Source organism: Malaclemys terrapin, chromosome 7 (assembly GCF_027887155.1).
Source record: "Malaclemys terrapin pileata isolate rMalTer1 chromosome 7, rMalTer1.hap1, whole genome shotgun sequence".
NCBI classification, from domain to species: domain Eukaryota; kingdom Metazoa; phylum Chordata; order Testudines; family Emydidae; genus Malaclemys; species Malaclemys terrapin.
In genome coordinates this window covers 41,917,937-41,939,769 of record NC_071511.1, presented here as the reverse complement: position 1 = coordinate 41,939,769, position 21,833 = coordinate 41,917,937, and the positions used below count along the sequence as shown (strand labels likewise).

General features: G+C 37.1%; 2 protein-coding genes across 4 annotated transcripts in view; one reads left to right on the top strand and one right to left on the bottom strand.

The window, feature by feature from the left end:
* CENPP (centromere protein P) overlaps positions 1 to 21,833 on the bottom strand; it is a 345,180-nt gene that overhangs the window by 283,091 nt on the left and 40,256 nt on the right. The window lies entirely within an intron of this gene.
* OGN (osteoglycin) overlaps positions 1,440 to 21,833 on the top strand; it is a 29,332-nt gene continuing 8,938 nt past the window's right edge. Inside the window, exons 1-6 of the mRNA XM_054033774.1 lie at positions 1,440 to 1,620; positions 2,279 to 2,531; positions 12,926 to 13,022; positions 16,467 to 16,625; positions 18,480 to 18,682; positions 21,378 to 21,473. Coding sequence (XP_053889749.1) covers positions 2,361 to 2,531; positions 12,926 to 13,022; positions 16,467 to 16,625; positions 18,480 to 18,682; positions 21,378 to 21,473 — 726 coding nt within the window. The 5' untranslated portion in view covers positions 1,440 to 1,620; positions 2,279 to 2,360. The remainder of the gene's footprint in view (positions 1,621 to 2,278; positions 2,532 to 12,925; positions 13,023 to 16,466; positions 16,626 to 18,479; positions 18,683 to 21,377; positions 21,474 to 21,833) is intronic.

Here is a 21,833-nt window from a genome sequence, read left to right as displayed (position 1 = left end):
CTACAGGGCAATCAATGGAGTGGTCCACTAGCCGCAGTCTACCTTAGAATGCTAAGGAACCCAATCCGGCCCATTAACGTATGAGGTCAAGACAATACAACAAAGTCCACCTGCCACAACGAGATTAAAGGTGATCCCTGACTTCAGCCTGAAAGTTATTTCAACTTTGTGTTATAACAGCGATTCTGATTCAAGATGCTCCGACTCCAGCTTATGTTTCATAACATACTAGGAATGTGATTATGGTATGACAACTGAGATCATATCTAGGCCATTTTGCCTCATTTGCATATAGAAAGAAGTCAACAGACTTTTTTTTTCAAAACAAATCACATTTCTGAGTGGTGAATGGCTATAAACTGCAGAAATTTAAAAGCAGCAGATGTTGCATATAAAAATATTCATTTCCCCAGTGAGAGCTTCAGGACAAACATCTGGTTTCTTACCAATAAAGTAATTACAAAAATATGTCGCCTACATCCCCAACAGGTTCACCCTTTGCGCTCAGTGGTATATTCTCAATTGATAGAGCTTCCAAGAAAACTGGTAGTCTAAATGAAAAGGGGAATATAACTTTGTATTTTGCCAAATATGTTTTTTTTTTTTTTACTGTATGTTTTTTAAAGACTCAAAAAAGCAACTTTGTAAACTTTGAAGTCAGTCATCTGGTTCCCATTTATCTTGACTGCCAAAGATATATAACAATTAAAAGGACAAAAAAAGGTATACAACAGACATTTAGAAAACTGGTGCTCCTACTTCATATCTAAATCATAAGCCTTGATGCAAATTACTAAAAATTCCTAAATTACTTACACAGAATTTTCCCCAAAACAAACATACATTGTAAAAACATCTTTCCAACATGTTGTCTAAGAAATCACTGAAAATACATACCTTATTGAATTAACAGACTGCAAATTATAAGATATAGCATCCTAAAAACAAATAAGTTGTATATTTTTGTGTTTAACCCTAATATCACTTGGAGAAAGTAACAAAACGGATAGTACAGAAGAAGTCTGAATCTGCTAATGCTAACAAACTTGCATTTCATGCTTAAAACTTGGACCTTCTCTAAATACAAGTTGTAATGCAACATTTTACTGTTCATAAATGTGACTAATATAGAATACATATGTTTGGGCCTATCTTTGTCTCAATCAGAAAGCAGCTGCTTTGTCTCTTAGCTAAAATATTAGACAAAATGAAAAACATATGACTTGATATATAGGTCTTCATTTAATAAATTAATATTTTATTTACTAAAAAGAGGTGAAATGATTAGGCATGGTAGAGCAATACACATTGAATATGACCAGTTTTAGTAAGTAATATTTCAAGTTAGATGAACTAGACAGATTTACCACTTATTAAAATTAGTCTGAGTACAACCCCCTGCTCCAGAATATTACCTCTCACCCGGGAAGAATGCTAGCACAGCCTTCTTTACCTCATGGGAAGTGTTTTAAGGCTGGCAATCTCTGCAGTAGTATTCGTTTCAGCATCTTGGAAATAAACCACAGCTTTATTCTCTTATTCACCCACGTGGGATTAATGCATAGATAACAATATCTATACTGAAGAAAATCACAGGAGAACTCAAACTCTGCTACAACGGTAGGTGTGCTTTTCTAAGAAAACATCTTAATCCACAGCTCATCTAAAACAGTTTTAACTAAAGTATCTACCATATCAATTTCACTGGGAAAGTACAGTAGAAACCTTTCAAGTTTACTTAGAAATTTATTACTTCTTGATTTTTTCAGTGAGGGTACAAACAATGAAGTCCTCTCAATTAAAAAAAATATATACGCATTTTTCTTTTGTTCATTTTCAAATCCAAAGTTTCCATAGACAAAAGACTACAAATTTCTTAATTTAAATTAGCTTTGAAAATCATTATTTTGAACTTCTAAATAAGACTCAGTCTTTTTGTTTTTAACAATTTAACCACATGCATGCCAAGTATTTCAAATACTGTTTAACAAAATTTTCTGGCTATCAAACAAAAATGAAAGAAATATGATATCTTGCTAAATGTAAGTGACTGCAATGAGGTCAGCATTGCCCTCATTATTTGGAAACTAGTAAGCTTTTATTTATTACTTCTTAATATTTCTTTTGCTGTTAAGTGGAGATTTTTATAGGGCTAACATCTAATTAAAGAATACCAAGAGTTAAAAGTTGATCCCTGTTTCTTATGCGTTAGAAATCTCTGCCAACAAGTCCTCTAGGCTTTAAATATTGTTTTGACAGATTGCATTTTTATTTCCAGTCACAAAGAAAGTGTTCTCGATAGTCAACACTACCATTTCTTCTCCAGCTCAGAAAAAGCCAGACTCATTTTCTCTGCTAAAATGACGACTTTGCAGACTATCTTTTTTTTATTTTTCATTGTGCCTTTGGTGAAGTTAGTACCACCAATTCAACAAGAGTCACTCAATCTTTATGAGTATGATACAGACATTTTCGAAGAACTATTTAAACAAGATTATGAAGACAAATCCCAGGATGCAATAAAGAAAAAGGTATTTCATTTATATTATAAATTAGTTATATAATCTTTTAAAAACCGGACAAGCATTATGAATGAATTAGTTGTCAGATCCATGTATACACACTTTACAGAAAATTCTTGTAATGATAGGGAAAAGGTGGATCGCTTAAAAATTGAAGCAAAGCAAAAATAAAATCACAAAAGCATTCTTAACTATGGTTTTCATTAAGGGTCTGAAAAACCCAGAGATATAGGCAATCATAAAATTGATGGCTGACACATCATTCTTAGATCCCTTACCCTGGTGTGCCCAGGTATTTCAGAGACCTCAAAAGGATATGTCATGTCCAACAGACAAGGTGAGCCAAAGATTGAAAATCAGCATGTAGTTAGTCTTAATTCAGGATTTTTGTTTGTTTGTTTTGATGTTATAGTAGTATTTGAAACATTTTCATGAAAGTATGTACCATACATGTAATATATCATAAACCATAGCAGTTCTTTCAAGCTGGCACACAATCAATTGTAATATAATACAGCTTTTGCTTTTTAATTTATAGTCTGTAATAGCTCTGAGTGATTGTATCCTACCAAGCAACAATAGGGAATCATTGCAATATTAATACTCCGTTTGTATGGGCTGAGGGGGATAGAGGAGAAAGTGTGCACTACATCAATCCTCAGCACCCCCTAATGACCAACTGTGAGTGATGTTGCTGTCAATCCTGATACCCAGGAAGTCAGGTACTTAACAAGAGATATACTCAAGAAAAGGAAGGAAGATTTAGTGCAAAGTGTCAGCGTAAAATACAAATCTCATAGCTCTGTTCAGACTCCTCCTGCTTCCTGCAGCTCCCATTGGCCTGGAGCAGCGAACTGTGGCCACTGGGAGCTGCGATCAACTGAACCTGTGGACGCGGCAGGTAAACAAACCGGCCCAGCCCACCAGGGACTTTCCCTGAACAAGCAGCCACTGAGCACCACTGACGTAGACATCCCTGTTTGGTGTTTGTCCAACCTGGTCTTCAAAACTTCCAATGATGGGGATTCCACAACCTCCCTTGGAAACCGATTTCAGAACTTAACTACCCTTATAATTACTACGTTTTTCCTAATAGCTAGCCTAAATCTCCCTTGCTGCAGATTAAGCCCATTACTGCTTGTCCTACCTTCAGGGGACATGGACAACAATTTACCACCATCCTGTATAATAGCCTTAATGTATTTGAAGACTGTTATCAGGTCCCCCTTCAGTCTTCTTTTCTCAAGTTTGTTTTTTTTTTATTTTATTTTATTTTTTTAACTTTTGCTCATAGGTCCGGTTTTCTAAAGAACTGGACACAGTATTCCAGCTGAAGCCTCCCCAGGGTTGAGTAGAATGAGACAATTACCGCTCATGTCTTACATACAACACTCTTGTTAATGCACCACAGAATATTTTTCACAACTGCATCACACTGTTAACTCATGCAATTTGTGATCCACTATAACTCCCAGATCTTTTCCAGATAGTACTACTATCTAGACAGTTATTTCCCCATTTGATTTTTCCTTCCTTAGGGACGTACTTTGCACTTGTCTTTAGTGAATTTTAACTTGTTGATTTCAGATCAATTCTCCAATTTGTAAAGATCATTTTGAATTCTAGCCCTTTCCTCTGAAGTGCTTGCAACCCCTCTGAGCTTGGAGTTATAAGTATATTTTTCACTCCATTATCCAAATCATTAAGGAAAATATTGAATAGTACTATACCAAGCACTCACCCCTATGGGATCGTACTAGATACACCCTCCCAGTTTGACAGCAAACCACTGATAACTACTCTTTGAGGATGGTCTTTCAACCACTCGTGCACCACCTTAAAGTAATTTTATCTAGACCATACATATTTCACTAGATTACTTATGAAAATGTCATGTGGAATTATGTCAAAAGCCTAACTAAATTCAAGATATACCAAATCTACTGCTTTCCCCCCGTTCACCAGGCCAGTAACCCTGTCAAAGAAGACAGTTAGGTTGGTTTGGCATGATTTGTTTGTGACAAACCCCTGATAGCTATTCCTTATAACCCTATTATTCTCTAGGTGCTTACAAACTGATTGGTTAATAATTTGTTCCAGTATGTTTATTTCCAAGTGTCCAAGTTAAGCTGACTGGTCTATAATTCTGCTGGTCTTTTTTGTTTCCCTCTTTAAAGATGGGTACTATGTTTGCCCTTCTCTAGTCCTCTGGGACCTCATTTAACCTCCATGAGTTCTCAAAGATAACTGATAATGTTTCCAAGATTACTTCAGTTAGTTCCTTAAGCACCTTCAGATGAATTTAATCTGTCCTGCACAACTTGAATATATCTAACTTATCTAAATATTCTTTAACCTGTTCTTTCCATATTTTGGCTTGCAGTTATGCCTTTAATATTGCCTTTTTGAGAAACTGCCAGATCTACTGAACTCCTTAATCCCTTAGGGTACGGCTTCACTACCCGCCGTATCGGCGGGTAGCAATCGATTTATCCGGGATCGATATATCACGTCTCGTTAAGACGTGATATATCGATCCCCGAACGCGCTCACCGTCGACTCCGGAACTCCACCAGAGCAAGCGGCGGTAGCGCAGTCGACGGGGGAGCCGCAGCCATCGATCCCGCGCCGTCTGGACCCCAGGTAATTCGATCCAAGATACTTCGACTTCAGCTACGCTATTCGTGTAGCTGAAGTTGCGTATCTTGGATCGATCCCCCCCCCCGCCCCAGTGTAGACCAGCCCTTAGATTTTCTTCCCATGGGATCTTACCTGCCAGTTCTCTAAATTCGTTAAGTCTGCTTTTTTGAATTCTATCTATGAATCTTTATTGTGCCACTTTCGCTTCTTGCTTTCCTTAGAATCATGAAATCTATTATTTCACCATCACTTTCACCCAAATTGCCTTCTACCTTCAGATGTGCAACCGATTCATCCATGTTGGTCAGAATGAAGTCTAAAATGGCTGTTCCCCTGGTTATTTTGTCTGTTTTCTGAAACAATACATTCCAAAAATTTATTGGAAATTTTGTGTTTTGCTATATTACTTTTCCAATAGTTAAGTCCCCTATTATTACCAGATCTTGTGTTTTGGATATTTCTGTTATTTGTGCTAGAAATGACTCATCTACCACCTCTAGTCAATCAGTATAGGTTATGGGTTGCAGCAATTATACAATCAAGTCTTATCTTACTTGTTTTTACATTAATTCCTCTCACTTCATCTTTCTTCAAATAGTTCAGCTGTTAACCTAAAGCATACAGTAGATCTTTGCTTTATTCTAAATTTGTGTGAATCATTTCTATATCAGGTGTTTATTTGGTTACCATACCATTGATTTACAGAAATGAAAGAACTGGAGACCACTTAAACTAGATGTATGAACAACTGATAGCTACCTAAGAAGTCAACAACCTTTACAAAATTACTGAAAAGACTAAAGCTTAATATAAGCAGGCAAAGCATCAGATGATATTTACTTTTTAAATTATTTTGATAAGAGGAAGACTACTTCATTACCAAAAAGCAAAATGAGAAGGCATATATGTAAATGGGGGAAATGTCAGTAGATATGTACTTGACTGATTCAAATGCCCAAATCAAAGTCCATATAAACAGTGCATATAATTAAACTGAAAGTCTACTGTAGGCCACTCTGCATAGTAAAGTGTGAGGAATGCAGCTGGTCATTATTTCCATCAAAACAATTTTCCACAGACAAATATTTCCTTGCAACAAAAAAATAAAATAGTTCCTTATGTGCTACAAGTATGTCTAAATATGTTCCAAAATTCCAAATTTAAAAAAAAAAAAAAAAAAAAAGGTAAAAACGATCAATAATTTAAGAGGCCCAATAATTTTTGACTATTTGCTTCCTGACTATTTCTACCACTGAACCTAATCAAAACACGTGACCACAGTTTTTTCTGGCCTAATACTTTTGTACATGCCCAACTGAAAATCTAGGTTTCATATGGCCAATTTCAATCTGTAGCAATGTATTTAAACTCAGTTATAAACCACTGAAAATAGTGATTTTTAACAGAAATGCTAACATACCCTTACTAAAAGTGTGAAAATATCACCACTGTAAAGCCTTTCTTTAAAGTGAATATAGTATTCTGTTCAGATAAACATTGAGATGAAACTGATTATAACATTTATTAATTGAAACCATAATATATGTTATTAGCTCTCTCTTTGGATGCACAACTCCACTCTGTCAACACAAATACTAAATTTAGAAAAAAAGAAAAATCAAAAAGGATTGACATTTTAATTAAATCTTATCTGCATAAACCTGCATATACATATGTGCTGTTTTACCTACAGAGTCAACTAAGCTTTACATTCTACAAAAGAAAATAATTGTTGATCAAAACAAATTCTATCACTTAAAAATTAAAAGCAAACACTCAGAACGAAGGGGGCAGAGCTTGCCAGCCAACAAAATGAGACAGTTCAGTGTGGAGTTCAGCTTTGTCATTGGGTCTGATTCCTGTTTTCTGTTTTTTTGGAACAGTTAAGTCTGAAGAGAGGATCAAGGAGAACTCTAGCCCTACCATGGCGCTTCTTTAACAGGGTGGACTAAAGCATAATAGCCTAGATACTATTTTGAAGAGGAAGGAGAGGAGGAATGGAGTAGCTTGAGACACTACATTTTTCAAAGAAAGAAAAATGGAGGCAAAGGGTAGGGCAGAGATTGGGCCACTACTATTCTCATACGTTGGGAGCAGGAAGAGGAGCAAAGCACTGAGCCAGAGCTCTTTTAAGAGCAGTAGGGAGAAAGGTACAGTTGGGGGGCCTTCTGTGCATCAGAGACAGCAACAAAGGAGACAGGGGCCCAATATAAATTTGCTTATTGTATGGATGGGGCCAATTAAGTTATTTACAGAAGAGGAAAGACATCTGAAAGTTTCAAAGAATGACTTAAAAATAGGAGGAATAGGGGCAGCAAACTGGTTCATGTAAACTCCAGGACAGAGAAATTCATTACCAAGTAATGAAAAAAGAAGAATGCTAACTCAGCAGTTTAAGATGTGTTCATTATATCTGTATAACACCATAATTTTTTTCTATTGTAATATTATTTCTGTTCATAAAGGTTTGAAGATTAGTTTTTAAGATGTATGTAAAGATATCAATATTTCATTCACATTGCAAGTTGTGATTCACTGTCATTGTTATTCATATCAGCAATTTTAATTCATTATGGCTTGGACTGATTATAAAAATTCTCAGAAGTGAAGAAATATGATGAAACTTATTAACTCACTGCAAGTAACAAATGTCAACCACGATACAAGCACTACTTTTGTGTTTAAAATAAACCTTCAGCTATATGGAGTGACCCTTAACGTGCTTTAGAGTGGTGAGTCAGTGACTTTACAGAGGGAGGAGAAAGTTGTCAGATGGCACCAGATTTTATATGTAAAAAGGCAATTTTTTTTTTTAAATACTTATGTGCAAATCTTGCCTGTACCTTCATAGCTTCAGTCTTTTTTGGCAGCTGAACTAATGTGCAAAAGGGATGGAAGACAAAATATAGGAGTAGAGTCAAAGATCTTTCTTAGAATCACAGAACCATAGGTTTAGAAGTGACTGCAAGGGTCATCTAGTCTAACCCCCTGCCAAGATGAAGGATTTGTTGTGTTTAAACCATCCAAAACAGATTGCTATCAAGCCTCTTTGGAAAACCTCCAGTGAAAGAGCTTCCACAACCTCCCTAGGCAGTCTGTTCCATTGTCCTACTGTTCTTACAGTTAGGAATTTTTCCTGAGATTTAATCTAAATCTGCTATGCTGTTGTTTGAACCGATTGCTTCTTGTCCTGCCCTCTCTGGCAAAGAGAGAATAACTTTTCTCCATCTTTTTTATGTATTTCAAGCATTTGAAGACTGCTATAATCTCCCCTCAATCTCCTCTTTCCATACTAAACATAACCAGTTCCTTCAGCCTTTGCTCATATGACTTGCATTCCATCCCTTTGGTCGCTCACCTTTGGATACTTTCCTGTTTCTCTACATGCTTTCTATACACGAGTGACCAAAAATGGACACAATACTCCAATTGAGGCCTAACCAGAGCCAAGTAGACCAGTACTATCACCTCCCATGGTGATTTGCATACTATGCCTCTGTTAGTGCAGCCTAAAATTGCATTTGCCCTTTTTATATTATTATTATTTTTGCAACAGCATTGCATTGCTTACTCGGGTTGAGGTTCTGATATACCACAACTCTCAGATCCTTTTCAGCAGTGCTGCTGCCAAGCTAGTTATCTGCCATTGTGTATTTGTGCATTTGGTTTTACTTCCTTAAGTGTAGCACCTTTGTCTTTGTTAAATTTCATTTTGTTGCCTATAGCCCATTTCTCCAAGCTATCAAGATCCCTTTGAGTTTTAGCTCTATCTTCCAAAGTGTTGGCAATTCCCCCAAGCCTTGTGTCATCAGTGAATTTGATCAGTATGCTTTCTATTCCTACATCCAGCTCATTAATAAAGATGTTAAACACCTGACCCAGCAAAGATCCCTATGCAACTTCACTTGAAATCTCCTGCCAACCTGACAGCCTTCCATTAATCATTACTCTTTCTTTGCAGTTGTTTAACCAGTTCTGTATCCACTTAATGGTAGTCCCACTGAGCCCACATTTCTCCAGTTTACTTATCAAATGTCATGTGGAACTGTGTCAAAAGCCTTGCTGAAGTACAGGTATATTATGTCCACCACATCCACCAAACCAATAACCCTGTCAAAGAAGGAAATCAAGCTGGTTTGGTATGATTTGTTCTTAGTAAATCCATGCTTGCTGCTAGTGATTACGCTTCATCCTCCAGGTATTCACAAACTGAATGTTTTGTAACTTGCCACAGTGTAAGAGGCCATGGAGCCTACTGCAGCCATTACGATAAACTGTCACCTGCATTGCTGTTCCACAGCTACTGTGTGGCCTGGTTGGGCAGTAATTGCTTGTCCTACAGCGTTTCAGCACTCTCTCCAACTACTTGTGCCAGTTGCTAAGTAAAAGATTTGCCCTACAAAGATTTTTTTTAAGTATATGTAATTCAGACTTGATGTATCATAAAATCCCTGGAGCAATTCTATATTCTTATGTAGTTGCAAATTAACTAGTTATGCAGCAACGACTGTTCAAAGAAGAACACCCAGATCTCTTACATCAAGGTCTAGCACTACATTTACGTTACTATGAAGGCAGCATTCCAAAAAACCCTTAGTGCAGGTACAACAGAGATCATGGACTTCACACCTAATAACTGGGCAGAATGTCAAAGCAGCATCAATTTTAAATGTATATGTTTGTTATATTTCTAAATTCAATTTCCATCTGAACATAATGTATCTACTGTTGCTGCAATTTACACCTAAGTAAAATAAAACTTGTGTATTTGACAGTATTTTGTATATAATCAGTTTTACTGTTTTGCTGATAAACTTCCTGCCTCCTGTGGAAACCACTAATGAGCTCTTCTCTGAAGGGAACTTACATGCACACTACAGCCGGGATCGATGCTCTGAGATCGACTCACTGGCAGTCGATTTAGCGGGTCTAGTGAAGACCCACTAAATCGATAGATCTCTCTCCAGTTGACCCCTGTACTCTACCCCCGATGAGAAGAGTAAGATAAATCGACAGGAGAGTTTCTCCCGTCAACTCCCCACAGTGTAGACCCCGTGGTAACTCGACCTAAGGTACGTCAACTCCAGCTATGTTATTCACGTAGCTGGAGTTGCGTAGCGTAGGTCGACTTACCGCGGTAGTGTAGACATAGTCTTAGGCTCTGCAAGAGGTTACTTACCAGAAAACAGCAGCAGCAAGACTGAAACCGAGGCCTTGTCTACAATAGAAAGGGTTTGCTAGTATAGCTACATTGGCAAGTGGAGGTAGAGTTTATATCAGCAAATGAGGTTTTTTGCTCATGTAACTGCATTTACACTATGGCTTTTGCCAGCATAGCTTTGTCAGTTAGCGGTAGGATTTCCCCCCCACACACACACTCCTAATCAACATAAATATGCCAGGAAAACTTTTAACTCTAGGTGGGTTTTGCTGGTATAATTAAACCAGCAAAACTATCTACTTTGGATGCAGTTTTATCAGTATAAAAGTAGGGCTGTCGATTAATTGCAGTTAACGCACGCGATTAACTCAAAAAAATTAATCATGATTAATCGCAATTTAAATCACAGTGTTAAACAATAAAATACCAATTGAAATGTATTAAACATTTTGGATGTTTTTCTATATTTCAAATATTTGATTTCAATTTACAACACAAAATACAAAGAGTACAGTGTTCACTTTATATTACATATATTTGCACTGTAAAAATGATAAACAAAAGAAATAGTATTTTTCAATTCACCTCATACAAGTACCGTAGTGCAATCTCTTTATCATGAAAGTGCAACTTACAAATGTAGATTTTTTTATTACATAACTGCACTCAAAAACAAAACAATGTAAAACTTTAAAGCCTACAAGTCCACACAGTCCTACTTCTTGTTCAGCCAATCGCTCAGACAAACAAGTTTGTTTACATTTACAGGAGATAATGCCATATATTTCATGTTATAGCAGTCTCTGATGATGACTCGGCACATTGTTCATTTTAAGAACACTTTCACTGCAGATTTGACAAAATGCAAAGAAGGTACCAATGTGAGATTTCTAAAGATAGCTACAGCACTTGACCCAAGGTTTAAGAATCTGAAGTATCTTCCAAAATCTGAGAGAGATGAGATATGGAACATGCTTTCAGAAGTCTTAAAAGAGCAACACTCCGATGCGGAAACCACAGAACCCAAACCACCAAAAAAGAGAATCAACCTTTTGTTGATGGCATCTGACTCAGATGATGAAAATGAACATACGACAGTCCACACTGCTCTGGATCGTTATCGAGCAGAACCTGTCATCAGCATGGAAGCATGTCTTCTGGAATGGTGGGCGAAGCATTAAGGGACATATGAATCTTTACCACATCTGGCAAGTAAATATCTTGTGACACCGGCTACAACTGTGCCATGCAAACAGTGGAATATGGAAGTATGGAAAACACTGTTAACATACAAAAGATTTCATAACTAGTTTGGAACTTAGGTGCTAACCAAACTTACTCTCTTTTCACGGAATTCACTAAAGTTAATTTTGTACCCAAAGTAATACTTCAAGACTGAGGTTTTGTTCCCTGTAATCATTTGCTGACTGGGCTTTGTGGGTCCTCCGCCTCAGTTGAAGTGATGGGCCTTACCATCCCAGTACCCAGAATAGGTACACACCTTCCAACTTCTGCAACAAAGGAAGCAGCCGGTTTTCAGACAAGTCTCCTTTCCCTGTACAAACAGATTCACTGCCAACAAAGAACCATCCTGTGAACTGAATAAGGCAGGAGTCCGGTAGAAAAACTAGTATGTGATCATATAATTAAAGACCGTATCATAATGCATACACACAACGGGGCACAACTGATGTTTCATAGGCAACCTTAATTTTAGCATTTCCTAACTTTTGGGTGCTTCATTCTGCAACCTTAATGTTCCTTTAGTATTGTATTTTGTGGTTTAATTTCCTATATTTTTAAAAAAGCAAAGGGAAAAACAAAATTTAAGAATTGCTATCCACACTCTGGTCATCAACAGAGTTAGAACCATTACATACAATACAGAGACCTCTACCACCTAAGCTAATGGAGTAACTAATAGCAATAATATGTTGTCTTCCTCTATGTCAGCTAGTCATTATTGAGGGAATGACACACACTTAGCCACCAGGTTAAAGTACCTTGCTGAACTGGAGCAAATATCTGCAAGGGGATAGGTTTGGAAAGTAAAGTTTACATACACTTGATAAAAGATATTAGCATGTTCAATGTTTCAGGAGAAAAATTCTCACTTTTTATTCAGAAGTGTATTTTATTTTACTGAGACTATTTATGTATATAGATGGTCTCAGTGTATTAGGATTGTTATCTATTTGCAAATAGTCTTTTGAATGCTGATGTTTAAGGCCAATTTGAAATCTAGTCAATTTCTAAGATTAAGTTAAGACCAGTTTCAGGTATACTCATGTTCCAAAATCTCCTCCTTCTCCTCATTATCTGTTGTTTTACAACATTTTCCTATTTTAGAAATTCTTCTCTTTCTCCTCTCTGTGTGCGAAACCCACAAACAAAAGGGGAAACTGGGTATATATCAAATGCTGTCCAAATGCATGAAATAAACAATGTTTTTCTCTAATTCCTTTCAGTTAGAAGTATTCATTATAAGAATAGTAAGCAGCATATTTTAAACCGTAGTACAATATTTAAGTTTGCCTTTAATGGTTTGGTTTAATGGCTTGCCTTTAATGAACACTCCATTTTTTTACCTTTGTTCTTAAAGGGAAAAGATGGCATGATTGTTTCTCCTGACTCTAGCATACAGCTGGAACTGCAGAGAGATGAGAGTGTACCTAAAGTACCACCAACCAAAGATACAAGTAAGTTATAGAAAAGTTACATTATTAAGCTTTCTAAAATAAAATATTTCACATAAAAAAAAAAGAGTTCAGTGAAGGACAACTGCATATAGCATTCATCTTTTAATTTATAAACAAGGTTTTCATGAGCTCAGTGGGATTTCTGCTAACTCTGGGGTGGAAATTTTAAAGAAGCTCCAGATACATTTCTGAATACATGCAGACCAGTTTATCTGATGCTCCTATCACATCCTCTAGGAAAACACACATATTGAATGGCCAAATGAAAGCATAATAAAGCTAACAATATGAACTAGACAATCAGGCAAAAATAACTCGACTAATTCATGTTGAAGTGAAATTCGCTCACCGCAGCTTGTATGTGGTGAGTCTTTGGCTGGATGGCGAGATGTAAAGAGGTATTACCCTTTAAGGGCTCTCTCTTAACAATAGGTGAGGGGAACAGGGACAGGTCAGGGGCTGGGTCACTGCCCTTTCTGCAGACTGGAATGTAATGAGCGTGTTTAGAACCCACACAGCTCTGGAGAAGCTGTTTTTTACCTGGATCAGGCTGGCAGCTCCCACTCACCCACCCATAACATTTGCAAAAGAATTGGATTTCTATACGAACGGCCACGGGCATTACTCTAGTCGCCCTTTTTCTTAGTGAGCTGGAAAGGTATTTTTCCCTCACTACCAGATTGGCCAAGACAGGGTGGGGTGAATTTTTTTTTGCCTTCCTCACAGTAGGTCTGGGACCCAGTAGGGTGTGTGTGTTTGAGTTTGGGGGTGGGACTTAGGTTATAATGTTACAACTTCATAAGTAATAATTGTGCCAGATGTCCAGTGTAGATAATCATTATGGAACGGATACAGTTATCAGATAAAATGAACTGGCAAAGAATTTGAAAGAAAGGATCCCTTAAGGGACCTGTGTAAGAGGGAATGTTGGGACTCCTACATCTGGAACAGCATGAAAATCTCTCTCCTTTCCTAGCCCCACAACAGGATGGTTGGGACCAGATTGTGGATTATGTGGAAGTGATTATGGAAATAATCATGACCTGCATTATACAATTTATTGCAGGGTTCTTTCAGATATCTTCAGTGAATAAAATTGCAGTCTAATTACACCACATCCATTTCCTGCTGTCTTTCTTATGGCATGGCCAGACAATGGGTGAAGTGAAAAAGTAGAGAGACTTCTATGGGGAGTGATCTGCTCTCAGCACCTCAACTTCAGAGAGAAACAGAATATGTCTGTACTGTAGCTAGACAGAGCTTAACTTGACAGAGCTTTAGACGTTAATCATGGTTAACGTTTCCGCAGGTACATTCTCCACTAGCTCAAATTTCCCAGTAGTTTTCAAGTGTATCCCCACAAATAGCTTTTCTGTAATTAACCATGGTGGGGTCCACATGTGAAAGGAAAAAATAAATAAAATAAAAAATAATAAAACCTCCACCTCAAACCCCCATCTCCTTGTCAAAAATAAATAAAATAAAACAAACCACTCTTGGGTACGACTGCTATCTAGAAATCCAGGATCAAACAAATAATTTAACAAGAATCATAAGTTAAAAACATTTTAATCAAGGAACAATTATAGCCTCCACAATCTACAGACATTTCCCCAGCCAACCAACATTCTCTGAAATGAATCATCTGCCAATTAGTTCTCATCCAACGGTGAGCAAAGCTAGTGCACTCTCCAACTCCAATGAAAGAGTCATGCAATGTTGATGGTATATTGATTACAATGCTTCTCCAACCACTTCACTATTTCCTGTATTCACAAACAAAATGAGCAATTGGAGACTAAGGGTAGAGATCTGAAATCACAGGCAAAAGACTGAATGCAAGGCTAATGAATGGGGTCCAGTATTAACCTCAGGAATCTCTCAATGGAAAGAAATAACTGAAGGCTTACCAATTCTCAGCTTGCCCATACCTAGCAGCCATTTCATCAAGACTTCATTAGTTATGGGTATCAAAAACTGCCAATTGTTTTAGAAGGATCTTCTTTGTTAGGTGGATAGCAAAAAGACAAGTACCACCTATGCGCCATACCCAGACATATGTGAAAGATGACTAAAGGTTTCAATACCACAAAGAGTTAGAAATTAGAACAAACAAAAGTTGTAGCACAATTGAATTCAAAGCTGCAACATTAACTTTGAGGCAAGGCCTGAATATTCCATGATTTCATGAATGTGCAATTTGCCTTAGCATCCTTTGCTGCCTTCTGCCTTTGCTGCAGAATTGTGCTCCAGAATCCAAATATTGTCCTATTCTTATACATCTCTTCCCAGCCCTTGAAAACATGAAACAATTAGAAATTGATAGTTTTCATCCTGAGCCTGCAGAATATCTGAAACAAAAGGTCAAAGGCACAAACTGCCCCATTACATCAAATGAGTTGTCTGAAGCCTAAAAATAAAGTAAACACCAACATTAAGTATTTCACTGCTAATTATTTTAGCAGACACAGCCAGTAAATGGACATTTCCCTTGTTGCCCAAAATGTCTCCCAACGAGCCAAAAGCTTCAAGTATTTCCCTACTCACAGAATCATAGAATATCAGAGTTGGAAGGGACCTCAAGAGGTCATCTAGTCCAACCCCCTGCTCAAAGCAGGACCAATTCCCAGCTAAATCATCCCAGCCAGGGCTTTGTCAAGCCGGGCCTTAAAAACCTCCAAGGAAGGAGGTAACTAACAAAACCTTCAACTTTCCCATACAAACTTCTAAAATGCAGTTATGTTAATATAAAAATATTTGCACAATGGAAATGAAAACAGAAGTGACAAAGTAAAAACAATTAATAAAGTATTGGGATATTAATTTCACTTTTTTAATTTAATAAATTAATTCATTGCCTATATTTTTCAATGTAAATCAAACTGGCCAGAAATTTCTAATCTGCCACAGGATCCAAGGAACTTGAAGTATTTATGTACTGCTTGCACAGAGCACACAGGCCATGCTCATAAGATGTAGGGTTATTTATGGTCTCACTCTCTGACTGGTTCACGTGAACACTTTTGCTTTTCTAAGATTTGTTTTCTAACGTAACTTCCACTTTGAAAGCAATCGTTTTTAAGGAAGGCAAGTGACATTACAATCAGTTATACTGAATGCTTATACAGCTGTAATCATTTCAAATCAATTCAATAACATAGTTGAGTAACTCTGATAAATGGTGCTTCAGGAATAGATTAAAAAAAGGAAGCTAGAATATGTAAGTAGAAAAGTGCAATTCTCCATACAAGGAATGTCTAAGAGAAAGGATTTGATGACTACGACGTCTTTTTTGACCCTACTATCTTGAGAACAAATATATAAAGTCCTGAAAGAAGACAAACCTTAACTCAGTTAAATTCTATTTTTTGTATTAGTTTAAAGATTGATTGCCAATCTTTTAGCTTTCTACTGATACAAGAAAATAAAATTCTTTTTTTGCAGATTTGCCCACTTGTCTGCTGTGTGTGTGTTTAAGTGGATCGGTATACTGTGAAGAAATTGATATTATTGCGATTCCCCCTCTGCCAAAGGAAACAGCCTATCTTTATGCACGATTCAACAAAATAAAGAGAGTGGCAGTCTCAGATTTTGCTGATATTCGTAAGCATATTTAGACTTTAATCTTTTTAATTAGGTGATATGTGCTTATAGTTTAAAGTTAAATTCTTCCTTGCATATTGTGTTGGGGGGGAATACCAAAATAAAATACATTTCATATTCATTGTTGAATTCCACCATTGCATTAATATGTATTATATATAACACACTACTATTAGAAAGGAATTGTAAAAGCAAATCTGGAAACCTAGCTAAGCCCAACCTATGGCGGGTGGAGGAGAGCGGGGGGAGGGAGGGCATAGCTGTACATATATGACAAAGCTCCGAGTCCTGGTTACCCTAATTCACAAATACCATGAACCACATAAGTAGAGTTGTTCATGGGTTGTCTTAAAGGAACCAGAAAGTATCAAGTGGAATTCACAGAGGTAAAGAAAATATACACTTTTATTACTTCAAACCTTTTTCTGTGCAGATTGCCCTGCTCTCCCTAACTAATTAGTAGGAACATACAGCAGAGAAACCTGATCTTAACTAAAGTTAAGCGTGTCACCATTAATGCAATGCTAAATGTTTAAATTAAATACCAAGCTCTCAAAAGTAAAGAAATTCTACAAGTTAAGATTTCTCTTACATTGTCAAGTCCATCTCTTTGTTCATATGCAGTATTATTTATTCTCTTCTTTGTTGAAAGTGACTTTAAAAGCATTTGTCTTAAGAACTGGGCTTGCTCCTTTTTGTGATTCTTTTGGAAATATGAAGAAGGCCTGGAAAGTTTATTTTATTTATTAATTTTTCTTATGCTTATCTTTTACTGTAGAAATTCAAGTATGTTCTTGGCTGAAAGAGATAATGACTAGATAACTAATCAAATGGTGACAGTTCTAAGGCCAAGAGTGTAGAGAGAAAAGAGAGGGGATTTTGTCAGACTTTAAAAACTGCTTTTGTTTTTATTTACCTATTTAACCTCAATGACTAATTAACATTTGGAAGGACACGTTTGTTGAAAATTCACATGCCTTTTTACTTATATTCACCCTATCTGGGGATAGAATAAATCTCTTGGAATCTGTGTGTTTAATTAAAGTGAACATACACATCAAGGGGACTGAATTAAAGTTACACAGGCAGCTACTATTATGGCATTTCCAAACCTTGAATGTTTAACTTGGCAACCTTACTATTCTTAGAACATTTTTCTTCAGTGTAATTTCCTGATTTTTTAAAATAAACAGAAAAAACAGAAACTACATCAAGTGGCACCCTCCTGACCCGCCACATAGGTGGTCATCTGGAACAGGACCCTTAGATCCACAGCACAGACCTCTTATCACTTGAGATAACAAATAACTAGTAAAAGTAGTAGGCTTTTATTCTCTGTGTGGATCAGTCACTAATTGTTAACCTCTTTACAAACCTCTAGTGAATATGTGTGAACTGAGAGTTTTTCAGATACTTATATCTTGACCACATTTGGGTGGATTTTCACAGGGACCAGAGGCATATCCCTAAAACCTGGGCAACTTCTGTGCCAAATTTCAAGTTTCCCTCTAAAGGATGGAGACACTAGAGCTTCTCAATGAAATGGTTAGATGTATATAATTTTAACTGGGAAAGACTACTTATTTTTCCCTAGCCTTGCTCTTGGCTGAACTGTTTGTTTTGTTTTGTTTTTCAGCCTAAGGCATTTGTGGAGAATTTTAGCCCAAACAATTAAAGATTTAAAAAGTTATAAGAAACTGAAAACAGGGACTTATAATGCAAAGTGTTCAGCAATCATATTTATAAGCATTTCTACAAGAGCCACTTATAATAGGAGTATATTATGCTTTATTGCGTTTTACACAGCATGAAAAATAAATGTAATATTCGGGTTTTTATTTCCTTTATATAAAGCTACGTTAAGAAGAATTGATTTAACTGGAAATATGATAGACGAAATTGAAGACGGTGCCTTTTCAAAGCTTCTGTTATTAGAAGAACTTTCACTTGCTGAAAATAAACTGATAAGACTTCCAGTTCTGCCCCCCAAGCTAATTACATTTAATGCAAATTACAACAGAATTAAGAGCAGAGGTATCAAAGCAAATGCTTTCAAGGTAAGTAACAGAGGTTATAAAAATGGGAGTAACTTACATAAAATTAGATAAATAACCATCATCATAGATGTAGTGTTTGTTAAATATTTGTAAACTTTACTGTAAGACTCTGAGCATAGGTACAGGAGGTTTTTCAGATTTTTAAAACAGTATGCTTTTTATTTAAGGTACATGGAATAACAGCAATGCTCTGTTAATGATGCAAATTAGTTTAATTTTAAATAAAATGTTGCCCTCCTCACTTTTAAAATCCACATAAAAAAGTACCTTTGGCCTCCAAATTGGTAGGTCAGATCAGGGGCCAAGGCAGAATTTTAATTTTTTTTAACACACTAGGAAGTGAATTGGACAGCAGCTCCTGAAATAAGACACTCTTAAAAGAGTTTTTTTATTAAAAGATTTGAGGAGGACGAACAGCCTCTCCAAGTCTTGTGATACTTCCTGCGGAAATGTCCTTCCTGCACACCTCAGATGATCTACAGAAAGGAGGAAAATGACACCCGGGTCTCCTACAGCTACCTGTGTTCTTATTCAGTACCCCCCTCCTCCAGCATTATACATGTGAGTTCTGTAGAAAGAGGGCTTTGGAAGAAAATCTGATTATCTGCAAGAGAGGACAATTTTCCCCTACCCCCATGACTCAGGAGGCCTATTAATCTTCAATGAGCTTCCATTGGTTCATCCCAGGCCTGAGTAGCTTATTTTGGTTTGTCTGGGACTGAGTAAACTACTAATACTGGGAATTCTGAGGAGTATCCTAAAAGTCTGGGAAATGCAGGTAGGAGAAGTGAGAATATGGAGCTAAGCATCTTCAGGTTTACTAATAGGATCCTAACAATCCCAATAAGGCTTTTAGTGAAAAATACTTGTAGCCTTAACTTCACCTTAAATTTTTTGTATGGAAATAGTTCTGTAGCTATGGAGAGCTATTACATTGTTACATAATAAGCTGTGATTACGTAACTAAAGTAAACAGGGCTTGATTTGGTTCTAATTGTGAATTTGTATGTCAGGTTGTTGGCACAGCAACCCAGAAAAACATGTTGATATATGGCAAAAAGAGATTACTCAAAATAGAAGAGTCACTGAAAGCACCATGACACCTGCTCACACCAGTCACAATCCAAAATTCTTCACTGCAAGGAGGACATAGCCCACCTTGGTATTCAGCTACAAGTATGGTTATGGAAAGTGAGGGAAAACATTAACAGAGCAACAACCAACAACAACAAAATATCATTACAATCACAAGAAAGGTTAACACTAGAGGATATTTAGTCACAGCCATATTCAAATACTCTTAAATAAAGCTATGGCATTAAAGCCTGAAGTTTAATAGAACTTGTTTTATTAAATTTTTTGATCTCTCAAAAATGGTTCTCAACCAGGCGTACATGTACCCCGGGGATACATAGAGGTCTTCCAGGGGGTACATCAACCCGTCTAGATATTTGCCTAGTTTTACAACAGGCTACATAAAAAGCAATAGCTAAGCAAGTACAAACTAAAATTTCATACAGACAATGACTTGTTTATACTGCTCTACATACTATACACTGAAACGTAAGTACAATATTTATATTCAAATTGATTTATTTTATAATTATATGGCACAATTGAGAAAGTAAGCAATTTTTCAGTAATAGTTTGCTGTGACACTTGTATTTTTATGTCTGATGTTGTATGCAAGTAGTTTTGAAGTGAGGTGTAACTTGGGTACACAAGACGAATCAGACTCCTGAAAGGGGTACAGTGGTCTGGAAAGATGAGAGCCACTGTGTTAGCATATTACATACAGTACTTCCAACAAAAGAACATTTAAACAGGATGGCTTTATGGACATATATTAGCCAAGGTATGTATTCAGAAGAAAAATGCTGATATCTATTGCATGGGCTGCAGGTGGAGCCCCAGGCTCTGTTCCCCCCCCCACGGCCAGAGACCCGAGCGCCCCTCTGATCGGAGGAGCCCCAGGCCAGCCGAAGCCCTGAGCTTCCCCTCACCCGCCCACTGCGCCTCCCCTCCCCATACTCCAAGCCACCCCAGGGAAAAGCGTCTCATCTGGAAGAAGAACAGGAGTACTTGTGGCACCTTAGAGACTAACAAATTTATTAGAGCATAAGCTTTCTTATATTCTCTAATAAATTTGTTAGTCTCTAAGGTGCCACAAGTACTCCTGTTCTTTTTGCGGATACAGACTAACACGGCTGCTACTCTGAAACCTGTCATCTGGAAGAAGCTTTTAGAATCATAGAATATCAGGGTTGGAAGGGACCTCAAGAGGTCATCTAGTCCAACCCCCTGCTCAAAGCAGGACCAATTCCCAACTAAATCATCCCAGCCAGGGCTTTTGATGTGCCCCATGCAGGTTCTGGGGCGGTATGTGCTACTCAGCTTTTTGGGGTCATCAGTAGTCTCTCTGGAGTCCAGGGAGATTACTGATGAACCCAGGAAGCTGAATACCACATACCGCCTCCTCAGCCAATCCGGAACCTGCATGGGGCATAATAAAGCAAAAGCTTCTCCTGCCAAACCCCACAACCGGGGGTCCAGCGGCAGCACCAGGGGAGAATGAGTCTCTCCTGGCCTATTATACCTGCTGCCCATGTAGACAGGCATAGGAGGGACTGAACTACTGACAGTGTAATCAAGGAAAATCAACACTAATTTTTTTTTCTCCTTTTTTTTTCTACAGAAGCAGACCAATTTGTCATATCTCTATCTAGCACACAACACACTGGAATCTGTACCTCTTAACTTACCAGAGACTCTGCGTGTTCTGCACCTTCAGGTCTCAAAATATTTTTTAACATTGTACAACAAAGGGCACAGATAATGATTTAGCTAAAATAAGACCATTCTTGCTTTCTTTCATTATTTGTTTTCAATTTGGTTCACACTGTTGTTGTGTTACCATCGTCCAAAAACATTCCACTGAAAACTAAACATTAGTACAAACACGTACCTAAATATATTTAGCACCATAGCACATGTGCTCATCCTATCTTTGAAATATTAAAAAGCAATAAAGTAGTTGAGATTTCAAATAATTCTTCAGAATAAAGTAAAATAGAAGTTCTCCTAGCTGTTTGATGGCTGATTGTAACTGTAACGCTGGAATTTGTCACTACTTTGTCTATAAACACTGTTT